The sequence below is a fragment of the Notolepis coatsorum genome (assembly GCF_963971535.1).
Source record: "Notolepis coatsorum genome assembly, chromosome: 1".
NCBI lineage: Eukaryota > Metazoa > Chordata > Actinopteri > Aulopiformes > Paralepididae > Notolepis > Notolepis coatsorum.
Window position 1 is genome coordinate 26,035,065 of NC_140165.1, and position 25,000 is coordinate 26,060,064.

The 25,000-nt window shown below is 48.1% G+C and overlaps 1 protein-coding gene across 2 annotated transcripts in view; it reads left to right on the plus strand.

Annotated features, from left to right (window-relative positions):
* Nucleotides 1-4,146: 4,146 nt before the first annotated feature.
* The window catches only part of nhej1 (nonhomologous end-joining factor 1), an 81,459-nt gene continuing 60,605 nt past the window's right edge, over nucleotides 4,147-25,000 (plus strand). For both annotated transcript variants that reach the window (XM_084319200.1, XM_084319201.1), the window contains exons 1-6: nucleotides 4,147-4,194; nucleotides 4,553-4,677; nucleotides 6,769-6,983; nucleotides 7,558-7,797; nucleotides 15,410-15,548; nucleotides 19,862-19,920. In XM_084319200.1, coding sequence (XP_084175326.1) covers nucleotides 6,795-6,983; nucleotides 7,558-7,797; nucleotides 15,410-15,548; nucleotides 19,862-19,920 — 627 coding nt within the window. In that variant the 5' untranslated portion in view covers nucleotides 4,147-4,194; nucleotides 4,553-4,677; nucleotides 6,769-6,794. The remainder of the gene's footprint in view (nucleotides 4,195-4,552; nucleotides 4,678-6,768; nucleotides 6,984-7,557; nucleotides 7,798-15,409; nucleotides 15,549-19,861; nucleotides 19,921-25,000) is intronic.

A 25,000-nucleotide genomic window follows, 5' to 3' on the forward strand; every position in this document is an offset into this window, starting at 1 on the left:
GCCAATCGTGTTAGTATGGACGACCGACCAAGCCGGAGGTACCGCTGACAGCTGGATTTGATACCAGTGTCTCTGCGGTGGTAGGCAGGCGCTTAGTCCGCTGCGCTACCCAGCCGCCCAGTCGTAGTACCCCTGAATGAGTGCTCCTGCCAGAGTCTTCAGGGTATTCTTGTTTACCAGAGAGGAGATCCGGTACAAGAATCTAGTTCTTTGGTTGACTTTTTTTTATTACATTGGATGCCATTTTGTCACAGGAAAGATTAGCCTCTAGGATGGAACCCAGGTAGGTAATTTCATCTTTCCTTGTGACAATATTGTCACCCACTGTAACTGAGAAGCCGTCGGTCTTGCTGAGTTTGTTATTTGAACCGAAGAGAATGGACTCTGTTTTACCCAGGTGTAATTAAACACTATGTGTATTTTTTGGTTCAGAACAGTTTTCGTGTTCCCCAAAAAAAATATATTAAAGTTCAAGTCTTAGTTCTGTAGTTTCTGGACTTTGGAAAAGTGTTAAATATTGATAGGACTGGACTGACCGATTCTTCATGCCAGTCATGCCATATTAGCCTCATACTACCCAATTAGTCCCCTACCCAACCCCCCCCCCCCCACCTCCAATGTACAGCCCTCACCCAACCCACCCAACCCCACCCCACCCATCCAACCTCCTCCAATGTACAGTTTCTACGCCAAATGTATATACACTCCTTTTCTGGACACTTTTGTATCACAAACAGTACTGTATTTGCAAATCTGATATGTCATAAATGTATAGATGTAGCAGTATACTGTCTATCTGTATGTCATGTATGTCATATATGTTATGATGAATTGAAAATGGGGGACCCTGATGTAAACAAGACGAAAGTCTTTCTCTGGTCTGCATCCCCTTAACAATTGTATGTATTGAGCTGTACTGTACTGTACCCATTCTGCAATCTGTTAATAAACTTTTCAATCAATCAATCAAAACTATGCTCCTCCAGGGGGCGCCAAAGCTTCAGCAATGGGGGCTACATCAACCTGGATACTACTGTGTCTCATCTGGCGTTAAAGTTTGTTTTGGTTAGAACCTGAACAGGGACCTTCATAATGTAGGTCTGCTTCTATAACCACTGGTGACATGGTTGTTCACTAAAGCTATAGTTTATTATTATGATTAGTTTAGCTATTGTTATTATTATTTATTGTCCAGAATTGATTTGACAATGTGATAGAGTTTGACTTGTGCATAAAGATTCAGCTTTTTCGGACCTTTCTTGGCCCTGCATATCATATTACGCTGTTAGCCAGGTAACTGTTCAAAAATACAATTGAATAATATTGTATATTTTGTTCTTAACTAGCAATTATCAATATGTATATGTTGGAATCACATTGGTCTAATTTCATTGGTCTAGTTTCATTGAGGCCTCGCACGGAATGTTGGTGTCGTTCTCTTTCTCCCAGTATGGCTGCCTGTAACCACTTTCAAAAGAGGGTATAGTTTCTGTGCGATGGTAGAGTAGGTAAAACACTAGAAAAGCATGATACTACAATTCTACTGCGACTTGTTTTCAAGATCCAGTAATAAATTGTGTTTTTTGTTTATATAATTCTCATATATCAACACATAGCAACCGCTTCCATTGCCATGTACTGTACAAAACAATGGTTGCTATGTTACAGGCAGCTATGCTGGAAGAAAGAAAACTACACAAACATTGCTTGCAATGTCTCTATTGAGAGGAAATAAAGGGATAGTTCTGATTTTGGAATAGTAGATTGATTGCATTTATATACTGTAGTGCTTTTATCCAAAGCACTTTACAATGTATGCCTCACATTCACCCATTCACTCAAATTCACACACAGACGGCAGAAGCGACCATGCGAGGTGCCAACCTGCTCATCGGGAGCAGTTAGGGGTTAAGTGTCTTTGCTCGAGGACACTTTAATGCTCTACCTCCTGAGCCACTGTCGAACCCTAGCCCTATTGGTTACTTACCAATCATGTTGTTGATTGGTAAAGCACAATCCATGCTGTTTCATACTAGATCCTGCTAGTTAGCCATAAACCAATTAAATGTTAATGAGTCCTGGCTCCTGTATGTACAAACTGACTGAATACACCTGAAATCTACTTTGTGTGCTCTGTGGACTATATTTGAGTTGTTTTCATTGTCTGCTTGTACAGACCGGAGCTTGACTCCATTGACTTTGCATTTGTTTCTGGCTAACTATCCAGAGCTAGTATGAGGAACAGTATGGATTGTGCTGAGAAAGGACTCTACCGATCAACATCATCATTGGTAAGGAGCACATAGGGCTAGGGTCTATTTGCCTGTCAGCCCATGCATACAAAGTCATGGTGAGTGACCCCACATCCTCCCCTCCATGGATGGAGGATGAGCCGACATGGTCTGTCCTCATGAGGGCAGGGTCAGGCTTCTGTTTTACCTTAAAGGGATATTTCACTTTAGTAGAACTTGATGTTTCACCAGTCTTACCTCGATCTAAAGTAATCTACAAGTAAACGAATGAGCACTGCTGTCTCTGTCGTCCGCTGTCAACACCATGCACCATTCCTCCCAGGTGTCAGGCTTCTCATTCACTTCCATTCATTTTGGGGACCTACTGTAGTCTAAATATACTTCTGAAGTATAAACAAACTAATGCTGTGCAGAGTTAAATAAAACAGGCAATTCTGAGTCAAATGTGTGTTTGTTTTGGCATTTGATGTGTCTTTACAGATTTATAAAATAAAAGCAGATCCAGTTAATTTGTTGTAGGTTTGAGTTGTGCTGTGTTGCCCTGCGTGGAATGTCTGAGGAGTGGTTACCACGGTTACCTGCTGCCTTGCTGGAGGAAAGATTCGCCGTTTTTACATTTTGGTGTTAGGTTGAAACTATGATTGACGTTTCATGCGGCCCACTGCTTGGCTGAATGACCTTCCTATGAGGAAAAGGGGGATTCACTGCTGATGATTGATTGAAAACGTTATTAACAGATTGCAGAATGGGTACAATACAGTACGGCTCAATACACACAATTGTTAAGGGGATGCAGACCAGAGAAAGACTTTCGTCTTGTTTACATCAGGGTCCCCCATTTTCAATTCATAATGACATTTATGACATACGCAACAAATGGATATATATCATGACATTTATGACATACATGACATACAGGTATACAGTACTGTTACATTTGTGACATACAAGATATGCAAATATACAGTACTGTTAAACAGAGATCCTAACAGAAACTATATACATACGAGGGGGAGGAAACTGTACATTGGGAGGGGGGGTTTGGACATTTACGGGGGCCATACAGATATATATCATGACATTTATGACAATACAGGTATACAGTACTGTTACATTTGTGACATACAAGATATCTACTCTACTCTAAGCCATCCTATAGGTTGTCAAAATGGGCAGGGGTGAGGTGGGTTTTAGGAGTAAGGTCAAGCAGTAGTCTGACCAGTTTTGTTTTGTGATGTTTGTAGTCTTGTTTTTAGTGCCTTTGATGTGCTTTGGTACCATGAGGTGCAAGCATAGTCGTATAGTACCCTTGAATGAGTGCTCCTGCCAGAGTCTTCAGGGTATTCTTGTTTACCAGAGAGGAGATCCGGTACAAGAATCTATTTCGTTGGTTGACCTTTTTGATTACATTGGATGCCATTTTGTCACAGGAAAGATTTGCCTCTAGGATGGAACCCAGGTATGTAATTTCATCTTTCCTTGTGACAATATTGTCACTGTGACTGATTGCTTGCCTGCCATGCCAGCTAAACTGATCTAGATACTTAGATCATCAAAAAGCAGCACAGGGAGTGATCGTCCAATGCCCACATCGGCCAGTAGGCAAGAGACACCAATCCCTGACCAACAAAACAGCCAGGAGCCCTTTTGTCAAGTTAAGTGGGCTGTCCTGTCAGGCCAATGGACGAATGGTGGATCTAAGTATTTTGGGCCGTTTATTTATGCCAGTCTTAATACCAATAATAATAATAATAATTAAGGGGTAATAATATTATGTACAAAATGGCTTGCGTTGTACAATAATAACCAAGCATTTGGATAAAACCATCCGCCAGACAAGCGGAACCTTTGAACGGGTTCTTGTTTTACATCGGTGTTGGAACTCTCACGTTGACAACACCAGTAGGATCTCTATGGGAACGCCCCTCTCTGCCAACTTTCGGTACGTTTAACTTATTGTATGTCCTCAAATCTGTCTCCAAATGTGCTGTTATTATTTAACCATGTGAATATAATGATTAAAGCCGTGAAGGTTAGATCGTGCATGTATTACACACCACGCCAGGTAGATAAAAACAGCCTGGTTCGCTGTCAGTTTGCCTGTGTGTCACACAGTGTAGTTGGGGCTGGTAGTGGATGGCTGTGTTCAATCTACTCATAAAGTCATTTATTGGGTCGTTTCGGTTTTGCGATTTCCGATTTGGCGTGAGTCAACCTCCGAAAACATGCCCCGCATTTTCAAGAATGACAATGTCGAGACATTCCAGAGAAAAAATAACCACGCTTTTCCCCGAAAACAGCCCAGTTTACAGAACAGGAGCTGCCACTGTGGTCGAGTTCCAGAAACAGGTGGTGATTACGCGGCCAGCACGGCGTCTGGAACACTGATCTGTGTCCAGCCCTTGTCGGGCCGCATTCCTTGGAGGTGAGTGATACAAAAAATCACACTGCTTTGGGCGTGTGTGACTGTGCGTTGAGGTGCCATCTGTGTCCAAAACAGACTCGAAAACATGCATACTGTACTTTGAGAGGTTATCCCATATAATCATTATAGACAGATTCTATCTGTGAGTCAGTTATTTGACCCACATTAACACTTAAGGCTAGGTTAAGGCTTTCAGATAATCGAGATCGTGAATACAACTCTAATACAACTGGACTATACAAATTATACATACACAGATAGGCTTGGGGGCTATAGGATGATATTATTAGATTCGATTAAAATGTTATACAGCACACAAGTACAGTACAAGTTTGGCATCCAACCAGAGTGCAGTAAAGTGCAATATACAATGTACAGGAGATTAAACCAGGTATAAAATATACAAATGAGTACTACTGTGTGTAGTGAATCAGATGTATGTACAGAACATGTACAGTGATACAGGTGTAAATAGTTTGGTGGTAGTCATACTGGCCAGCAGCGTAACTAGTAAGAGTAGGATATGTACAGATATACATATAGTATACAGATATGTAAAATGATATGTGCAGGTATGTACAGAAAAGTTTGGATAGATATACTGTGAGAATAAATATATATATATGGTATATACAGCATTTGTACATGCTATCATACTGAGCTATGGGTTATATGCAGGTGTATATATATATATGTGCAGTAAATATATAAATGTAAATATATGCGGTATATACAGCACTGTTGTACATCCTATCATACAGAGTATATAGTGGGGATAGTGTAGGGCAGTTGTAGACAGTGAAAGCAGTATAGGCAACAGAGTTCAGAGTCGTACAGTATGGGGTACAGTATGCCTGTGTTTTTCACTGTTGTGAAGCACTTTGAACTGCAACTTCTGTATGAAAAGTGCTATACAAAAAAAGTTATTATTATTATTATTATTTGGAGTGGCGGTAGGTTGTTGTGTTATTTGATGTGGCAGTAGGTTGTTGTGTTATTTGATGTGGCAGCAGGTTGTTGTGTTATTTGATGTGGCAGTAGGTTGTTGTGTTATTTGATGTGGCAGTAGGTTGTTGTGTTATTTGATGTGGCAGTAGGTTGTTGTGTTATTTGATGTGGCAGTAGGTTGTTGTGTTATTTGATGTGGCAGTAGGTTGTTGTGTTATTTGATGTGGCAGTAGGTTGTTGTGTTATTTGGAGTGGACGCAGGTTGTTGGGTTATATGTTATTTGGAGTGGGCGCGGGCATGGTTGTGTTATTTGGAGTGGGCGCGGGCATGGTTGTGTTATTTGGAGTGGGCGCGGGCATGGTTGTGTTATTTGGAGTGGGCGTGGGCATGGTTGTGTTATTTGGAGTGGGCGCGGGCATGGTTGTGTTATTTGGAGTGGGCGCGGGCATGGTTGTGTTATTTGGAGTGGGCGCGGGCATGGTTGTGTTATTTGGAGTGGGCGCGGGCATGGTTGTGTTATTTGGAGTGGGCGCGGGCATGGTTGTGTTATTTGGAGTGGGCGCGGGCATGGTTGTGTTATTTGGAGTGGGCGCGGGCATGGTTGTGTTATTTGGAGTGGGCGCGGGCATGGTTGTGTTATTTGGAGTGGGCGCGGGCATGGTTGTGTTATTTGGAGTGGGCGCGGGCATGGTTGAGCAGCAGTGGAGAGGACACAAGCTAGACCAGTGGTTCCTGGACCTGACGTTGTTGCACATTAAGTGCGCGGGTCATGTAGCTGCTTCTAGCGACGACGAAAAGCTGCAGCTGCTCCTTAGATGACATTTGTGAACCACAGGTTTACTGACTGGCTGGCTGTATAGGTTCACTGTGGGTCTGGGCGGTTTGGTTTAAAAGCACACTTTCTCTAATGTTTAGGCTAGTACTGTTGCCCCCTGCCACAAATACATCTATGGATGGACCGATCTCAAACCCCCCTCTTTTCTTAATCCTCCAATCACAACTGTTGCTTCCCTCGGACAACAGTTACGATTGGAGGGTCAAGAAAAGTGGGCGGGGCTTGAGCTAGGTCAATTGGAAACGCCGTCGAGTGTTTCTGCCCAGAGATGTGTATTGACTTCCAACATCTCCCGTCTCTATTTCAGCCGTTTTGGCGTCTTGAATTGCTGCCATGGCTGTGAGCGGCGGAGCCCCCGCGGAGGACTTGCTGGAGTGCCCCTGGCTCCCTGTGCGTATCGACGGCTGCCAGCTCCTAGCCAAGACCTGGTTTGGTGAGACGGCCTATCACATCCTCCTGACAGACCTGCAGTGTGCCTGGGAGGAGAGGATGGACACAAGTGCCATCCAGAGCAGAGCGCAGGTGTGTGTCTTACGGTCTCGCAATATTGCCCCAGCATTAGGGGTGTACGAGTGCCCATACCAGGTTGAAACAGGGCATCTGATATCTGGCTCATACCAGGTTGAAACAGGTTATCGGATTGGAGAATATGTCCCAATTCTAAAAATATATACAGTATATATACCAATAGACAATAGTCATGTGTAGAAAGCAAAGCAAAGTGACTTGATTGTCTGCTGGGTATTCTTCCCACATAGTTGGATGTCTGTAAAGGAGTCAATTGAATTCAATCTCAATAAATCTTTGTCTAATGGCCCCAAACTGAATGTCTTAAAGGGTAGTTCAGATCTTTGGAACCCTAGTCCTATTTCCTACTGACCAGTGATGTCGATCGGTGGAGTCCTTTCTCAGAATCACATCTACATCTTTCTCAGCTACAGGTAGTAAAAAGAAAAAGCAGTGTAAACAATATAACAAATCAATATAATTTAACTCTGGATCAATAAAGGAATATCTTATCTTATATGATTTATAAAACAAACTGTACCTTTTCAATACTTGCCTTGAGACTCTTTCTGACCCCTGTGGCGTCCAGGAGCTGAACAAGCGCCTACGGGCCTCAGTGCAGGCCTTCTTCTCCCACCTGTGCGAGGTGGCGCGCCCCTGTCTGTCAGGACCGGGGCAGCCAGAGGGCCAGGACGCGGGCGCAGCCAAGGAGGCCCACGTGGAGCTGACGCACCTAGGGGACGGGAGCATCAACATGAGGCTGAAGAGCGAGCTGGCCGGCCTGCCGTTCCACTGGGAGTTCCGCTGCTCCCCCGCCCCCGTCGCATTGGTACGATCCACGTGCTGCAGAGGTGGAAAATGACATCGTGATTGACTCTAGTTTAAAGGTGCTATATAGATGACATCCAGCCACTAGATGTCGCGCTAGAGCACCAGCATGTCATTTATCCAATCGGGTGCATTCCACATGGGGAAACGGGACGTAGGGAGGGGATACATGCATGCAATATGTAAACAACATACATTTTGGACCCGCAAACATTTTTTAAATGATAAATTCATTAATCAATCTTTTTTTGGCAGAAAAGCAATACTTTTATTCCGCACCTTTTCTTTTTTTGTGATAATTTTATTCCGCACCTTTCTAAAAACATTAAAGTGTTACTTTTAACGGCTGTAATCCAAATGTAAATAAACGGGTAGCCCCGCTACCAAAAGTCAAAACCTACAATTGGAACTTGCCATCGCTCCCAAAATTGATTGGCTGGACTCTTGATTCAAAGACTAAATATGAGTTTTTCATGTTTCCTGATGTTGTAAGAGGTTTGTTTACATTGGCAGAGTGTTGAACTACGGGGTCAAGCTCCTGTGACCTTGAACTAAACGAGATGCATATTTTAGGAACAAAGCTGGATCCCAGGCACTCAAAGTATAACAGGAAGAAAGACGAGTTAAAAAGCCTTTATTGTGAGTTCAGAGTGAAACTGAAAGCCGTTGGCGTGTCCTGGTGGGGCGTCCTGGTGGGGCGTCCCGGTGGGGCGTCCTGATGGGGTGAACTGGTGGGGCGTCCTGGTGGGGCGTCCTGGTGGGGCGTCCTGATGGGGCATCCTGGTGCGGCGTCCTGATGGGGCGTCCTGGTGGGGCATCCGGGTGGGGCGTCCTGGTGGGGCGTCCTGGTGGGGCGTCCTGATGGGGCATCCCGGTGGAGCGTCCTGGTGGGGCGTCCTGGTGGGGCGTCCTGGTGGGGCGTCCTGATGGGGCGTCATGGTGGGGCGTCCTGGTGGGGCGTCCTGGTGGAGCGTCCTGGTGGGGCGTCCTGGTGGAGCGTCCTGGTGGGGCGTCCTGGTGGAGCGTCCTGGTGGGGCGTCCTGGTGGGGCGTCCTGATGGGGCGTCCTGGTGGAGCGTCCTGGTGGGGCGTCCTGGTGGGGCGTCCTGGTGGGGCGTCCTGGTGGGGCGTCCTGGTGGAGCGTCCTGGTGGGGCGTCCTGGTGGAGCGTCCTGGTGGGGCGTCCTGGTGGAGCGTCCTGGTGGGGCGTCCTGGTGGAGCGTCCTGGTGGGGCGTCCTGGTGGGGCGTCCTGGTGGGGCGTCCTGGTGGGGCGTCCTGGTGGGGCGTCCTGGTGGGGCGTCCTGGTGGAGCGTCCTGGTGGGGCGTCCTGGTGGGGCGTCCTGGTGGGGCGTCCTGGTGGAGCGTCCTGGTGGGGCGTCCTGGTGGGGCGTCCTGGTGGGGCGTCCTGGTGGGGCGTCCTGGTGGCGTGAATATTAAAGGCAACCAACTTGTGTTCGGCTTTTCTCTGATTGGCCGCGCCCCCACGCGCAGGCAAGCGCAGTCGTCCCACGTCCCAAATGAAATCCAAGGAGCGCAAGCGAGCGGCAGCGCGGGCAACCAACTTGTGGCTGCTGTTCCAACGCACTTGTGTTGGGCTGCGGTAGCAGTGGAGCGCTATGAAATGCGCTGAACTAGAAAGCGTAACGTTATTATGTTTCGCGTTTTTAACAACCAACTACCAGATTCACTCGTGTATAAACAAAGCCCATACAGTTGTGAAATGCGCTGAACTAGAAAGCGTAACGTTATTATGTTTCGCGTTCCATTGATTAACGCCATTACCTGCTGTGCTGTAGGAAGCAGAGGTACAGTAAGTTACAGTAGGTGTAGGTTACATGTTTAATCAAAGCCCATACAATTTTTTAGATGAATGATTGTGGATATAATATAGAAAACACATCATTATGATATTGTCAGATGGCGCAAAATACAATGGTGAGTGAGAAATATATCTCCAGTGATAAAACCCAGTGCTCTATGTCTCTATGATACACAGCGTGGATGGGCTTTCAGAGGGAGAGGCATGACTTCGCGACAGCCATATTAGACACTCACTGTACATCAGTGTGGAACTGTAACATTATATGTTATTTCGCCCGTGGAGGCTGCTGAGCCTGAAGCGCCAGCGGGGCGACGCGGTGGTTTATCCCCGGCTTCCGTGCGCCGCCGCCGGCTTGACTCGGTCCAGCTCCAGCAGCAGCGGCCGTGCTCCGTTGTAGAACGAAGCCCTTCAATGACAGAGCTCTCATATTTTGCGAATGCATAAACTATATCTTAAATTATGGCTATGTGTCTAATATGGCTGTCGCTTATCAATGACTTCGCGACAGCCATATTAGACACATCGCCATAATTTAAGATATAGTTTATGCATTCGCAAATATGAGAGCTCTGTCATTGAAGTGGGTGGTGGCAGCATTACTAACATTAGCGATTTTTATTGTTTTGTCATGACCAAACATAATCCCAACATAGATAGGAGGTGTACTGTATGTCAAATGTCGGTCATGTGGTGGAAGAGTTTAGTACAGTCACACAACAGAACACTGCTGTAGTACAGTCACACAACAGAACACCGCTGGTTCGACCAGCGCTTCTGCCGCGTCTCTCTTGCCGCAAGGGCGTGTGCTAGTGGATTGATTGATTGGCCGTGTGGCCAATCAGAGAAACGCTGAACGAAAAGCTGAACACAAGTTGGTTGCCTTTAATATTCACGCGTCCTGATGGGGCGTCCTGGTGGGGTGAACTGGTGGGGCGTCCTGGTGGGGCGTCCTGGTGGAGCGTCATGGTGGGGCGTCCTGGTGGGGCGTCCTGGTGGAGCGTCCTGGTGGAGCGTCATGGTGGGGCGTCCTGGTGGGGTGAACTGGTGGGGCGTCCTGGTGGGGCGTCCTGGTGGGGCGTCCTGGTGGGGCGTCCTGGTGGGGCGTCCTGGTGGGGCGTCCTGGTGGGGCGTCCTGATGGGGCATCCTGGTGGGGCGTCCTGATGGGGCATCCTGGTGGGGCGTCCTGATGGGGCGTCCTGGTGGGGCGTCATGGTGGGGCATCCTGGTGGAGCGTCCTGGTGGGGCGTCCTGGTGGGGCGTCATGGTGGGGCATCCTGGTAGCTCACCACAATACGACACGTGCCATGCCATCGCAGCGTTCTGGGTTAGAATCCGGCCCAGGATATTTGTTGCATGTCATCCCCCTTCTCTCTACCTGGTTTCCTGTCACTCACTGTCCTGTCCCGATAAATCAGAAATACCCCCCCCCCCCCCCCCCCCCCCAAAAAAAAAGCCTGTATTATTTGTACTTACTTTTTTACTATACAGTATTGAGCTTTTACTTTAAGGCCATAACCGTAGTGACTCCAGTGAAATGTGTCATTTACAGTGAGGAGCAGTCGGTCTGGACTTTGCCATGTCATAACTGATTCCACCAGGAACCGGCCCCTAACCTTGGGCTTATATGAGCCCCACCTCCCGCTCCTTCTCACAAAGTGACTCTCGTAACGACGGAGGCTTAAACAAGTCTTAGTGTGTTCTGAGGGCTGTGAGTGTTGGCATGTGCCCTACTGTAAGATGTTCTTGGAAAGGTGTTACAATACTCTTCCTGACAATGTAGGAAACTCTAACTCTAGGTTTCTGGGGACCAGCGGTGTGTAGATGTGTGTAGATGTGTGTGGGGACCAACGATGTGTGTAGATGTGTGTAGATGTGTGTGGGGACCAACGATGTGTGTAGATGTGTGTGGGGACCAACGATGTGTGTAGATGTGTGTAGATGTGTGTGGGGACCAACGATGTGTGTGGGGCCCAGCGGTGTGTGTAGATGTGTGTAGATGTGTGCGGGGCCCAGCGGTGTGTGTAGATGTGTGTGGGGCCCAGCGGTGTGTGTAGATGTGTGTGGGGCCCAGCGGTGTGTGTAGATGTGTGTGGGGCCCAGCGGTGTGTGTAGATGTGTGTGGGGCCCAGCGGTGTGTGTAGATGTGTGTGGGGCCCAGCGGTGTGTAGATGTGTGTGGGGCCCAGCGGTGTGTAGATGTGTGTAGATGTGTGTGGGGCCCAGCGGTGTGTAGATGTGTGTGGGGCCCAGCGGTGTGTGTAGATGTGTGTAGATGTGTGTGGGGCCCAGTGGTGTGTGTAGATGTGTGTAGATGTGTGTGGGGCCCAGCGGTGTGTGTAGATGTGTGTGGGGCCCAGCGGTGTGTGTAGATGTGTGTAGATGTGTGTGGGGCCCAGCGGTGTGTGTAGATGTGTGTGGGGCCCAGCGGTGTGTGTAGATGTGTGTGGGGCCCAGCGGTGTGTGTAGATGTGTGTGGGGCCCAGCGGTGTGTGTAGATGTGTGTAGATGTGTGTGGGGCCCAGCGGTGTAAATGGTGGAGTAAGACACAGATTTCAGACCTTTCTAATTATAGTGTTTTGCACATTCCTGGCCACGCCCACCCCATCAACAGCCCACTGATTATAATGATTATGATGCAACTCATAATGTGCTTAGAGTGTTTTCAGCTCTTAATGCCTCAAGAGCAACAGAACTGTAAAAGGCTTCCTGCCCTCATCCCGTTCTTGAGAAAGTGGGTGACGGTGGCTCAGGAGGTAGAGCGGTCGTTTGGTCATCGGAAGGTTCCCGGTTTGATTCCCATGGCAGCGTGTCAAAGTGTCCTTGAGCAAGACACTTAACCCCTCACCACTCCTGATGAGCAGGTTGGCACCTTGCATGGTCGCCTCCGCTGTCAGTGTGTGAATGAACGGGTGAATGTGAGACATAAGTTGTAAAGAGCTTTGGATAAACGCTGTTATATAAATGCAGTCCATTTACCATTCTTGGACCGTCTTGCTCTCCCGGCCATGTTGTGATTCAGAATTGCGGTCTGGTTCACTTTGACACTTTCTGCGCCATACCCAACATTTCTCGGGTTATCATAGTTTTTTTCGATTTTAATATTCTATACACTCTCACGGACCTCTGTGTTATCATTGGAACTCATTCTGAGACCTCGAGAGTGCAATGCCGGCCGAATCCTGCTAGGTGGCATTATCGCCTACCCTTTGAAACCTTATTTCACACTGTGTGTTACATTTTATATGGTCCGGGTGGAGAATTTGGACCCCGGCAAGTGAAACGCTTCATTCGAGCAACTTGGAACGCTTCCAGCACACTTGATGCATATTTTGTGCCATTTCATGTCAGGGACCCGATGGACATCAATACTGGAAATCACGATCAGACTATTGGAATATTCATTTTGGAATAACTATATGACATCAATCCTACTTTGATCCTACAATGATTTCACATCGATCGCAACGATCAATGTATGTAGTATCCAAAACGTATGCCGTTGCTGACTATCAGAGCATCACAAAACGACCCCCCCCCCCCCCCCCCCCCCCCTTTGATGGCTTCATGATGAAACATAATACCTATTATATACCTTTTGATTTGCAAATAATATCGTGTCCAGGCGAGCAACGCAAACGACTTTCGCAAAATGCATATAGCGCTCCATAACTCAGCTTCCAGGAATTAGCCCGGATCACGCTGAAACTATACAATATTAACCACGGGATAACACGCGAACGTATACATGAAAAATTGGACGAGAGATAGTGAGTGTCAAATGAGTATTGTCTCCATAGCTATAATATAGAATATAGATATAGCTCTGCAAACATCGTGACGCACAGTGAAAATGCCTATCTTTTAAAGCGTGGTCCATTGACTACAGGGATGGGGATAATCCCTGGCGCTGAATGAGTTAAAGCAGTGGTACTCGACACTTTAAAGCAGTGGTACTCGACACTTTAACACATTCCCGGCCATTCACGTATATATACGTGATTGGGAGCCAGCGCTTGACGGCCAATCACGTATATATGTTTTTAACTCGTTTTTTTTTTTATTCGATTTTAATATCCTATTCAATGTCACAGAGCTGTATTTTGGCTGGAAAAGGCATATTGAGACTCGGAAAGTGCAGTACCGGCCAGATCCTGGTATTGGCGCTGTCTCGAGAAGGCAGTTTCCCCTGTTGCACACTTGGTGTCAAATTTGTTTTGCTCAGGGTGGACTTTTTTGTTAGTCTGAAGCGAGGGCTTCACCAGATCTCCTGGAATACTTTTTGCGACGCCGAATTCAGTATGCAGTAAAGGAATATAGCGTCAGCCAATGGACATATCGATCTACCAGATGGCGATCAAATAACTGGAAAATTATTTTTGGAATCCAACCGGCCACAGGTAAGAGCAATTTGATGTAAATTTCAGCTTGATCGTGCAATGATTTAATAGCCACCCCCCTGCTTATCCTATGTTGTGGTAATAACGAATGCCGTTATTGGTAATCAATAATCAGAAACGACTTCCCCTTCCCCCCACCTTTCATGCAATCATGGTGGAACATAATACCGATCAAATGCATTTGGATTTTTTACTCTAGCTTGTGTAGGGACGAAACGCCAATCGATTTAACGTTATTAGCTTAGCGCCTTATAACTAGCTTTGCAGGAATTATCCCAGACCATTCCGATATAACGCTCATATTCATCACGGTATAAAACGGGAACGTATTGATGGCAATTGATATTCTTTATGGCATATTGAACGGAAGGTTCATACTGTCAATTGACAATGACATTTGATGCATAGCTATAATATAAAATATAGATTTAGCTCTACAAACAACGTGATGCACAGTGAACGTTTGTTATGGGAACGCTGGCCTTCCTAGAATGGGGCCCATCTAATGGCTGGCCGTGAATGTGTTAAAGCAGTGGTACTCTACACTTTAAAGCAGTGGTACTCGAAACTTTAAAGCAGTGGTACTCGACACTTTAAAGCCGTGGTACTAGTGATGCACGATATATCGGCCGCCGATATAATATTGGCCGATATGGCAATTATTTTACACACCGGTATCGGTCCGATATCAAGATAGGGCCGATATAAGCTGATGTATAAAAAAAAATTAAAAATAATTTTTTTGAATCTTTTTTTTATTTAATTTTTTTTACATGTTTTGGCCTTAAATAGTTTAAAAATATTAGTCATTTCTAAAAATAAGTTACGAAAGTAAAAAAAATAAGCGTTTTGGAAAATAGCTCTTTATTTGATTATCATAAAAAAGTGTTTTCTATACAGAGATATCGACATCGATAAATATCGGTATCGGCCAGAACAGCAATATTAATATCGGTTATCGGTATCGGCCACAATTTTCACATCGGTGCATCACTACGTGGTACTCGTCACTTTGAAGCAGTGGTACTCGACAGCAGGGCGACAGCAGTGCGTCTCTGTACTTCTCAAAAACTTGTATTATTAATTGATACATCTAGTGATCTATGCACAAAAACAATTGTGTTTGTTTGGGTGAAACACATTTTTGGCAAACATTTTAGATTGAAAAATAGCATGTTGACCAGCTTGGTGAGGGCGGAAGGGGGGCGGGGCGTTCATTCATAGATCCTTCCATTCTCAATGAAGGCAAAGGTGTCGGGATGCCGCTAAGCCATTTTCAGTAGTTCATTGGGGGGGGGGGGGGGGGGGGGGGGGGCGGTCTTTAGCATTTTTGTGACATTGATTAAATTTAAATGTGACTGAACCCTCAACTCCTTCAATGTGGCTCGTGTGCAGGTGTGTAGCCAGCTGGTGCGCCCCCTGCTGTTGATGAGCAGGCTACTGCAGCGGCAGGTGGAGGTCCTGGGAGGCCTGCTGGTCAGGAAGGACACAGAGATCCAGGACTACCAGGAGAACGGAGCCACGCTCAGCAGAGGTACACACCCACACACGCACACGCACACACACACACACAGAGATCCAGGACTACCAGGAGAACGGAGCCACGCTCAGCAGAGGTACACACCCACAACACACACACACACGCACACACACACACACACACACACACACACACACACACACAGACAGACAGACAGACAGACACACACATACACACACACACACACACACACAAACTTCTTGTATATACTGTATATACAAAGAAAATGTGTATAAATATGGGTTTTCCACCAAATTGTTCAATAAACTACAGAAAATGGCTCAGCAGCATCTTGCAAATATGATATGCAAATTGACAACACGCACCCATTGATATTTACCAGGAATTCCAATTCGGCAGCTTAATATTCTTTCAAGACATGTCAATATCTACTCTGCTTTCTGTGTCTGCTGAAGATAAAGGTGTCAAGTTACCACATATTGGACCATGAGAGGTTTCCCTCACTTACGAGTGTACATGCAGAAATAAGCATAAAATCACACGGCATATAAAATCATAACAAGACAACAAGACGAGGCAAAAAGAAAGGGTAACTAATCAATAAAAAAAATGTACAACTTGATTGACAAAGGTTGGAGATCAAGGTCTTAAACTCTGCAACAGAGGGGAGAATCTCAAGCTAAGGACTGTTGGAGTTCATTCCATGAGCTAGAGGGGGCATCATTCTAGGGACCTTAACTCATTCAGTGCCAGCTATTAGACAGGTCCCATTGTAGCAATCAAATTTCAAATCAAATGTATTTGTAAGGCCCGACAACACACGCTAATGTCCCCATGGGCCGGACACGTGTTCTTTAAACAAGTCAAGAAGAAACATCACAATAAGTCGAGAACAAAACAAGAACACAATAAGGTCCAAATTTTTTAAAATAAATGCAACACTCCCAGACATACCCCACGCGAAGGTAAGGAAAAACTCACTAAAACCTAGCAATAGGAAAAAATGCACCACAGGCAATGTGGAGGGGAGAAACCTTAGAAGGGCCATTCAAGGGATCTCCCTTCATAGATGTCGGTGATGGTAGTGTTGCAGTAAAAACAGGCGAACAGTTGGTAAGCATGCACTCATGTGTGTATGCCACGCTTTAAAAGATAGGAGTGCGTCACCTTGTTTGTAGAGCTATAACTATATTCTATACTATAGCTATGGATACAATACTATGGCCCATTTGACATCAAATATCTATCGTTCAATATGTGAAAAAGAATACATTTTTTCATCCATACGTTCCCGTGTTATACCGTGGTGAATATAAGTATGGTTTTAGAGTGGTCTGGGGTAATTCCCGAAAGGCTGAGTTATATCCTCATATGTGAATCCTACTATAAGCGTTGCCGTTTCTTGCCTGGACACGCTACTATTCCCAAATCAAATTTATATAATAGGTATTATGTTTCATCATGAATGCATGAAAGGGGGGGGTCATTTCTGATAATTTGATTGCCAGTAACGGCATTCGTATTGAACACTACAAACGTTGATCAGCTCGATCGGTATAAAAGCATTGCACGATCAAGCCAGAATTAACGTCAGATAGTCCTTACCTGTGATTGGGGGTATTCCAAAAATAATATTCCAATTGTTTGATCACCATCTGGTCCATCCAATGTCCATTTGGTCCACGACATAACCCACCACAACATATGGATCGGGAGAATTTGACACGCTTCAATGCAACCGGGAAAACCGCTCAACTGGCCCGACCCAGAAAACTGCGCCCGGAGACATTTGACCGTTGCACAGGCCAAGATATAAGGTTTCAAAGGGTGCTCAATACCGCCGTCTAGCTGGATGCGGCCGGTATTGCACTTTGGCGATCTCAGACTCATTGCCTATGGTAACACCAAGGTCCTTGGATGAATAAGACAGTCTCCCATTCTATCCTCCTCAACCGCCTATCCGACAACCTCTGCGTCACTGGCTCAGCACTCTCCTGGTTTCAATCCTACCTCACCACCCGGACACAGTTTATCACCATCGGCGATTCCAGTTCCACCCCCGGCCCCAGTCAACCAAGGCGTCCCCCAAGACTCTGTACTTGGCCCAATTCTGTTCACCATTTACATGCTCCCCCTCGGTCAGATCATCTGCCACCATGGCCTCAGCTTCCACTCCTACGCCGACAACACACAACTCTACCTTTCCACCAAACCATCCACCCAGCTCCCCCCACGCTCCCTTGTCAACTGCCTTCATGAAATAAAAACCTGGATGTCATCTAATCTTCTCAAACTCAACAACAATAAAACTGAGCTCAAGGTTGTGGCACCCAAGGCCCTGCTCCGGAAGGTTGGGGATCTCACCCTCAACATAGACGGCTGCTCCATCCGCCCTTCCCTTAAGGTCCGCAACCTGGGCGTTATCCTGGACTCCACCCTTTCCTACCAAGCCCATGTCAGTTCCGTCACCAAATCCGCCTTCTTCCATCTCAGAAATATCTCCAGACTCCGACCATCACTTTCCGACTCCACAGCTGAGACCTTCATCCATGCCTTTGTCACCTCCCGCCTGGACTACTGCAACGGGGTCCTGTCCGGGGTCCCAAGCAAAGCCCTGGACAGGCTCCAGTATGTTCAAAATTCAGCTGCCAGGGTTCTAACCCTCACCAAACCCTGGCAGCACATCACTCCCACCCTCATCCACCTTCAAATCCCGCATCACCTACAAAACCCTCCTGCTCACCTACAAATCCCTTCACGCTCTGGCACCTCAGTACCTCACTGACCTCCTCCACCCCTACACTCAGTCACGGTCCCTGCGATCCACGGACACTGGTCAGCTCTCCATCCCCGAACCAGACTGCGGACCTTCGGGGACAGAGCTATCAGTGTGGCAGCTCCCACCCTCTGGAACTCCCTCCCCGCAGAACTCTGCACCGCGCCAACTCTGGACTCATTCAAAAAACTGCTCAAAACCCACCTCTTCAACTTGGCCTTTAACCCCTAATTTCTCACTTTATATATATTTTTTTGATCCACTTTTTCTCCCATTTTCTATATTTTCTCCCATCCCAATTTCGTATCATCCAATTCAACCCTCCCCTGTCACGAACGCTGTTTCTTGCCTCCCACAAGCCGGCTGCAATGTGGACTAAGTCAAACATAGCACAAGTCCCCTCCGGTACTTGAGGTAACAGCCGTCGCATCTTTTCACCTGCGCAGCTCGATCTCTCAGTGGTGAGGAGTAACGTGTGGGAGGCTCACGCTGCCCCCGACACTTCCTGATTCCACTGCGCAGGCGCACCAACCGACCTGTAGGAGTCGCTGTCCACAACGCCCGATCCCCACCCATCAGTTTCCCACCCCCTAATACGGCCAATGTGTATTAGTACGGACCACCAGCTAAACTGAAAGCAAATGTGGAGCGCTCCAGATTTCGTGGCGAGCGCCTTGCCCACTACGCCACGTAGCCGCCCCTCACTTTATATTTATATGTTGTGTCTGTCCACTATGTTTGTTACTTTGTTGTTTTTCCCCCCTATGTAAAGCGACCTTGGGTCTCTTGAAAGGCGCTATATAAATTGAAGCTATTATTATTATTAATAATGAATAAAAATATTGAATAAACGACCAAAACCCGACTTATCTCGGGTTTGGCAAATAAAGAGTTAAGGACCAGCCAGTCACTAGAACGGGTTCCATAGGTTCCAAATTTCCATTCCAATAGTGATGTGTTATAAGGAGGTAGCTTTACCAGTAAGGGCCTTCAAAATGAACAAATACCAGTGTTTGATGCGCCACTCTGTCAGAGAGGACTAACCAACCTTCTCATAAAGGACACAGTGATGAGTGTTGTATCTATCACTAGTGATGAATCTGAGGGCAGAGTGATAAACAAGAGGAGTTAAGGGTTAAGGCTGCAGCATGTCTATAGATTACATCACCATAGTCCAAGACTGATAAGAATTAACAGTCTGTATAGTCAAAGCCACACCTCCAAGAGGAGTTCATCATAAAGATAACACATTTTTGAGTGGAGGGGATCATTAACTTAAGCCTAAAGCTGAATCCTGATCTTCAAATTGCCAATTTTTTCCAAAGTGGACCAGTCCAAGCTTCTCACTTAACCAAAAAGTTGTCACTTAAAAAAGTTCCAAAGCTCCCGCTGGTCCCCGCAAGTAAACAATAGTAACTCAGGTAGGCCTTCACACACACACACACACACACACACACACACACACACACAGACTAACTCTTATCTGGCTCAAACATACACACATAGAGTTTGTATTTTGTTTCTTATTTATTTATTTAATTTATTAATTTGTTTGTTTGTGTTCCTTCAGAACGCCTGCAGACGGAGGTATTTCAGGAGCAACGCTACAGAGAGACCTTCATCACACAGGTGAGTGGCAACTCTTTCTAGCGATGGGAGGACTGACTCCTTTCTAGCGATGGGAGGACTGACTCCTTGTTAGTGATGAGAGGACTGACTCCTTGTTAGTGATGAGAGGACTGACTCCTTGTTAGTGATGAGAGGACTGACTCCTTGTTAGTGATGAGAGGACTGACTCCTTGTTAGTGATGAGAGGACTGACTCTTTGCTAGCGATGAGAGGACTGACTCCTTGTTAGTGATGAGAGGACTGACTCTTTGCTAGCGATGAGAGGACTGACTCCTTGTTAGTGATGAGAGGACTGACTCCTTGTTAGTGATGGGAGGACTGACTCTTTGCTAGCGATGGGAGGACTGACTCCTTGTTAGTGATGGGAGGACTGACTCTTTGCTAGCGATGGGAGGACTGACTCTTTGCTAGCGATGGGAGGACTGACTCCTTGTTAGTGATGGGAGGACTGACTCTTTGCTAGCGATGGGAGGACTGACTCCTTGTTAGCGATGGGAGGACTGACTCCTTGTTAGCGATGGGAGGACTGACTCCTTGTTAGCGATGGGAGGACTGACTCCTTGTTAGCGATGGGAGGACTGACTCTTTGCTAGCGATGGGAGGACTGACTCCTTGCTAGCGATGGGAGGACTGACTCCTTGCTGTGGATAAAAGCGAGATGACTAAATGTAAATGTCCTTCACCGAGGCACCGGTGTTAGAACTGGAGTGCGTCCCCGTGTCTGTGGCTCCACTGCTCCTGAGCGGTGAGGAGGTCACATGCAGAGGAATCATCTCCCCACGGGGATTAATAAAGTATCATTTCTCACTCGCTCTCACTCGCTCTCTCACTCGCTCTCTTTCTTACTCACTCTCTCACTCACTCTCTCTCTCTCTCTCTCACTGACCCGCTCTCTCACTCGCCCTCTCGCTCTCTCTCTCACTCGCCCTCTCACTCGCTCTCCCTCTCTCACTCGCCCTCTCACTCGCTGTCTCTCTCACTCGCCCTCTCACTCGCTCTCCCTCTCTCACTCGCCCTCTCACTCGCTCTCTCATTCACCCTCTTACTCGCTCTCTCACTCACTCGCCATCTCACTCTCTCTCACTCTCTCTCACTCGCTCTCAATCTCACTCGCTCTCTCACTCACTCGCTCTCTCATTCACCCTCTTACTCGCTCTCTCACTCACTTGCTCTCTCACTCTCAATCTCACTCACTCTCTCTCACTCGCTCTCTCACTCGCCCTCTCACCTGCTCTCTCTCTCACTCGCCCTCTCCCTCTCTCACTCGCCCTCTCACTCGCTCTCTCATTCACCCTCTTACACGCTCTCTCACTCTCTCACTCGCTCTCTCACTCTCACTCGCGCTCTCTTACTCACTCTCTCAATTACTTGCTCACTCTTACTCTCTCTCTCACTCGCTCTCTCTCTTACTCGCTCTCTCACTCTCTCACTCACTCGCTCTCTTACTCGCTCTCTCACGCGCTCACTCTCTCTCTCACTCGCCCTCTCACTCACCCTCTCACTCGCTCTCTCTCTCTCACTCACTCGCCCTCTCACTCGCCCTTTCACTCGCTCTCTCTCACTCACTCGCTCTCTCTCACTCGCTCTCTCTCACTCACTCTCTCTCTCTCTCATTCGCTCTCTCACTCACTCTCTCACTCACTCTCTCTCTCACTCACTCTCTCTCTCACTCTCTCTCTCACTCGCCCTATCACTCGCTCTCTCGCCCTCACTCGCCCTCTCACTCGCCCACTCACTCACTCTCTCTCTCACTCACCCTCTCACTCGCCCACTCACTCACTCTCTCTCACTCGCCCTCTCACTCACTCTCTCTCGCCCTCTCACTCGCCCACTCACTCACTCACTCTCTCACTCGCTTGCCCTCTCACTCGCCCTCTCACACTCTCACTCGCCCTCTCACTCGCTCTCTCATTCACCCTCTTACTCGCTCTCTCACTCGCTCTCTCACTCACTTGCTCTCTCACTCGCCCTCTCACTCGCTCTCTCACTCGCTCTCTCTCTTACTCACTCTCTCTCTCACTCGCTCTCTCTCACTTACTCACTCTCTCACTCGCCCTCTCACCTGCTCTCTCACTCGCCCTCTCACTCTCTCTCTCACTCGCTCTCTCTCACTGACTCACACTCTCACTCGCTCTCTCACTCGCTCTCTCACTCGCTCTCTCACTCGCTCTCTCACTCGCCCTCTCACTCGCCCTCTCACTTGCCCTCTCATTCGCTCTCTCACTCACTCTCTCACTCACTCTCTCTCTCACCCTCTCACTTGCCCTCATTCGCTCTCTCACTCACTCTCTCTCTCACTCGCCCTATCACTCGCTCTCTCGCCCTCACTCGCCCTCTCACTCGCCCTCTCACTCGCCCACTCACTCACTCTCTCGCCCTCTCACTCGCCCACTCACTCACTCTCTCGCTCACTCGCCCTCTCACTCACTCTCTCTCTCACTCGCCCTCTCACTCACTCTCTCTCTCACTCACTCTCTCACTCACCCTCTCACTTGCCCTCTCACTCTCTCTCTCACTCGCCCTCTCACTCGCTCTCTCGCCCTCACTCACTCGCCCACTCACTCGCCCACTCACTCTCTCTCTCACTCGCTTGCCCTCTCACTCGCCCTCTCTCTCACTCACTCTCTCTCTCACTCTCACTCGCCCTCTCACTTGCTCTCTCACTCGCTCTCTTTCTTACTCGCTCTCTCACTCGCTCTCCCTCTCTGACTCGCCCTCTCACTCGCTCTCTCATTCACCCTCTTATTCGCTCTCTCACTCACTCTCTCTCACTGACTCACTCTCACTCGCCCTCTCACCTGCTCTCTCTCTCACTCGCTCTCTCACTCGCTCTCTCTCACTGACTCACTCTCTCACTCGCCCTCTCACCTGCTCTCTCTCTCACTCGCTCTCTCACTCGCCCTCTCACTCGCCCTCTCACTCGCTCTCTCACTCGCTCTCCCTCTCTCACTCGCCCTCTCACTCGCCCTCTCACTCTCTCTCTCACTCGCTATCTCTCACTGACTCACTCGCCATCTCACCTGCTCTCTCTCTCACTCGCTCTCCCTCTCTCACTCGCCCTCTCACTCGCTCTCTCATTCACCCTCTTACTTGCTCTCTCACTTGCTCTCACTCGCTCTCTCTTACTCACTCTCTCTCTCACTCGCTCTCTCACTTGCTCACTCTTACTCTCTCTCTCACTCACTCTCACTCGCTCTCTCTCTTACTCGCTCTCTCACTCGCTCTCTCTCTCTCACTGACTCACTCACTCTCTCACTCGCCCTCTCACTGACTCACTCACTCTCTCACTCGCCCTCGCACTCGCTCTCTTACTCACGCTCTCTTACTCACGCTCTCACTCTCTCTCACTCACTCTCACTCTCTCTCTCACTCGCTCTCTTACTCACACTCTCTCTCTCACTCACTCTCTCACTCTCCCTCTCACTCGCCATCTCACTCGCTCTCACTCACTCGCTCTCTCACTCTCTCACTCTCTCTCACTCGCTCTCTCTATCACTCTCTCTCTCACTTGTCCTCTCACTCGCCATTTCACTCGCTCTCACTCACTCTCTCTCACTCTCTCTCACTCGCTCTCTCACTCACTCTCTCTCACTCTCTCACTCGTGCTCTCACTCTCTCTCACTCGCCCTCTCAGTAACTCTCTCTCTTACTCACTCGCCCTCTCACTCGCCCTCTCACTTGCCCTCTCACTCTCTCACTCACTCTCTCACTCGCTCTCTCTCACTGACTCACTCTCTCACTCGCCCTCTCACCTGCTCTCTCTCTCACTCGCTCTCCCTCTCTCACTCGCCCTCTCACTCGCTCTCTCATTCACCCTCTTACTTGCTCTCTCACTTGCTCTCTCACTCGCTCTCTCTTACTCACTCTCTCTCTCACTCGCTCTCTCACTTGCTCACTCTTACTCTCTCTCTCACTCACTCTCACTCGCTCTCTCTCTTACTCGCTCTCTCACTCGCTCTCTCTCTCTCACTGACTCACTCACTCACTCACTCACTCACTCTCTCACTCGCCCTCGCACTCGCTCTCTTACTCACGCTCTCTTACTCACGCTCTCACTCTCTCTCACTCACTCTCACTCTCTCTCTCACTCGCTCTCTTACTCACACTCTCACTCTCTCTCACTCACTCACTCTCACTCTCCCTCTCGCTCGCTCTCACTCACTCGCTCTCTCACTCTCTCACTCTCTCTCACTCGCTCTCTCACTCACTCTCTCTCACTTGTCCTCTCACTCGCCCTTTCACTCGCTCTCTCTCACTCTCTCTCACTCGCTCTCTCACTCACTCTCTCTCACTCTCTCACTCGCGCTCTCACTCTCTCTCACTCGCCCTCTCAGTCTCACTCTCTCTCACTCGGCCTCTCACTCTCTCACTCTCTCACTCACTCTTTCACTCACTCTTTCACTGGCCCTCTCACTTGCCCTCTCATTCGCTCTCTCACTCACTCTCTCTCACTTGCCCTATCACTCGCTCTCTCACCCTCACTCGCCCACTCACTCACTCTCTCACTCGCCCTCTCACTAACTCTCTCTCTTACTCACTCGCCCTCTCACTTGCCCTCTCACTCTCTCACTCACTCTCTCACTCGCTCTCTCTCACTGACTCACTCTCTCACTCGCCCTCTCACCTGCTCTCTCTCACTCGCTCTCTCACTCGCCCTCTCACTCGCCCTCTCACTCGCTCTCCCTCTCTCACTCGCCCTCTCACTCGCCCTCTCACTCTCTCTCTCACTCGCTATCTCTCACTGACTCACTCTCTCACTCGCCCTCTCACCTGCTCTCTCTCTCACTCGCTCTCCCTCTCTCACTTGCCCTCTCACTCGCTCTCTCATTCACCCTCTTACTTGCTCTCTCACTTGCTCTCTCACTCGCTCTCTCTTACTCACTCTCTCTCTCACTCGCTCTCTCACTTGCTCACTCTTACTCTCTCTCTCACTCACTCTCACTCGCTCTCTCTCTTACTCGCTCTCTCACTCGCTCTCTCTCTCTCACTGACTCACTCACTCTCTCACTCGCCCTCTCACTGACTCACTCACTCTCTCACTCGCCCTCGCACTCGCTCTCTTACTCACGCTCTCTTACTC